Source organism: Penaeus monodon, chromosome 20 (genome assembly GCF_015228065.2).
Source record: "Penaeus monodon isolate SGIC_2016 chromosome 20, NSTDA_Pmon_1, whole genome shotgun sequence".
In the NCBI taxonomy this organism is placed as follows: Eukaryota; Metazoa; Arthropoda; class Malacostraca; order Decapoda; family Penaeidae; genus Penaeus; species Penaeus monodon.
In genome coordinates, this window is record NC_051405.1 from 11,957,196 (window position 1) to 11,958,445 (window position 1,250).

Genomic DNA, 1,250 nt, shown 5'->3' on the forward strand with positions numbered 1-1,250 from the left:
AGCTATATGATGCACAAAATGATCAGGTATTATTCCATTTTTCTAAAAAGTAAATAAGCTTTGATAAATGTAGAAAAACATCAATGCAAACATGCTTTAACTTAAGACACATTCAGCTCAGGAAATCATCTACTATTTAAGTCATCCAAAAACTAAACTGTAAGTGAGAAGTAATCATGCATAACACCATACTCATTGTTTAAGAGACCAATTTCACTTTTATAGGATAGATGTGAATCAATACATGCATGAAATAGATGCATCTCAGGATGTAAGCCAGTCTTTCCCATATACACATCCCAAGACAATATGTAATAGTTTACCACTTTCTGCCATGCCTTTAAACTTAAACCCTTATGTACTTTCATTGCTCTCAGGAATTGGAACATAGTATAAAAAAAAAATATGTGAATGTTATATAAATGTTTTACCCTTTTCTGAATACGGAGGGGATCCTTTTTCTTGAGCAAAACAGTGGGAGTGCTCTGTTTTGGCCTCACTGGCTGCTTAATCCCTGATGGTCCTGGACGTGGTTCTTGCTCTGTTATCCCTTTCACAACAGGAAGTGGCTATGGTGAAGATACATGAAAAGTGAAAAGGTTATTATTTTTTCCTCCTGTATTAGTAGTTCTTGCTGGAATAGGATAGCTACAGAATTTTACCTAAAAAAGAAAGAAAAAAATCTAAAGCTGATATTGTTTCAGAAGCCCTTCCCTAACATATGAAGGTTCCATCAAACTCTTAATTCTGAGAGAAAGCAACTAAAAATATCATCACTTACTCTATTCTGATGCATCTTCTTCTTGGAACGTGGACATGGCCGCTCATACTTATGGTCACGCAAGTCTGCTGTTGGGAAGGTTGGATCATTCATTTATATCATGTTTCATAAAGTATATAACATACCATAATGTAAGTTCTAACAGTACACTGATACACCCAATTTACATAAAAAAGATCCCTGTTTTATCCTTCCCAATAACCTTTCCTTTTGTTACCTGTTTTCCTTTTGATCCCAGTACGTCTACCAGTTTCGCTCACTGACAGGAGGCGCCTGGCAATATCTCCTGGGGTGTTGTAGGTACCTTTCATCTTGTTCACTAAAACACAAAACCAATAATCAGTATGAGAAAGTTAGTCTTGCATGATGCTTGATCATAAAGATATGTATATACTGGAATCTTCTATCTCCCTAGTATGTTGTTTGTTTTTGTTGTCTTTTTGTCTTGTGTTTTGGTGTTGTGGTTTTT

The 1,250-nt window shown here is 35.4% G+C and overlaps 1 protein-coding gene across 2 annotated transcripts in view; it reads right to left on the reverse strand.

Annotated features, from left to right (window-relative positions):
* LOC119585624 overlaps positions 1–1,250 on the reverse strand; it is a 5,588-nt gene that overhangs the window by 3,587 nt on the left and 751 nt on the right. Inside the window, exons 2-4 of one of the 2 annotated variants that reach the window (XM_037934294.1) lie at positions 999–1,100; positions 782–846; positions 432–569 (exon numbers count right to left, since the gene is read on the reverse strand). In XM_037934294.1, the coding sequence (XP_037790222.1) occupies positions 432–569; positions 782–846; positions 999–1,100 (305 nt within the window). Of the gene's footprint in view, positions 1–431; positions 570–781; positions 850–998; positions 1,101–1,250 lie in introns of both variants that reach the window. The other variant, XM_037934293.1, reaches the window with a different exon arrangement.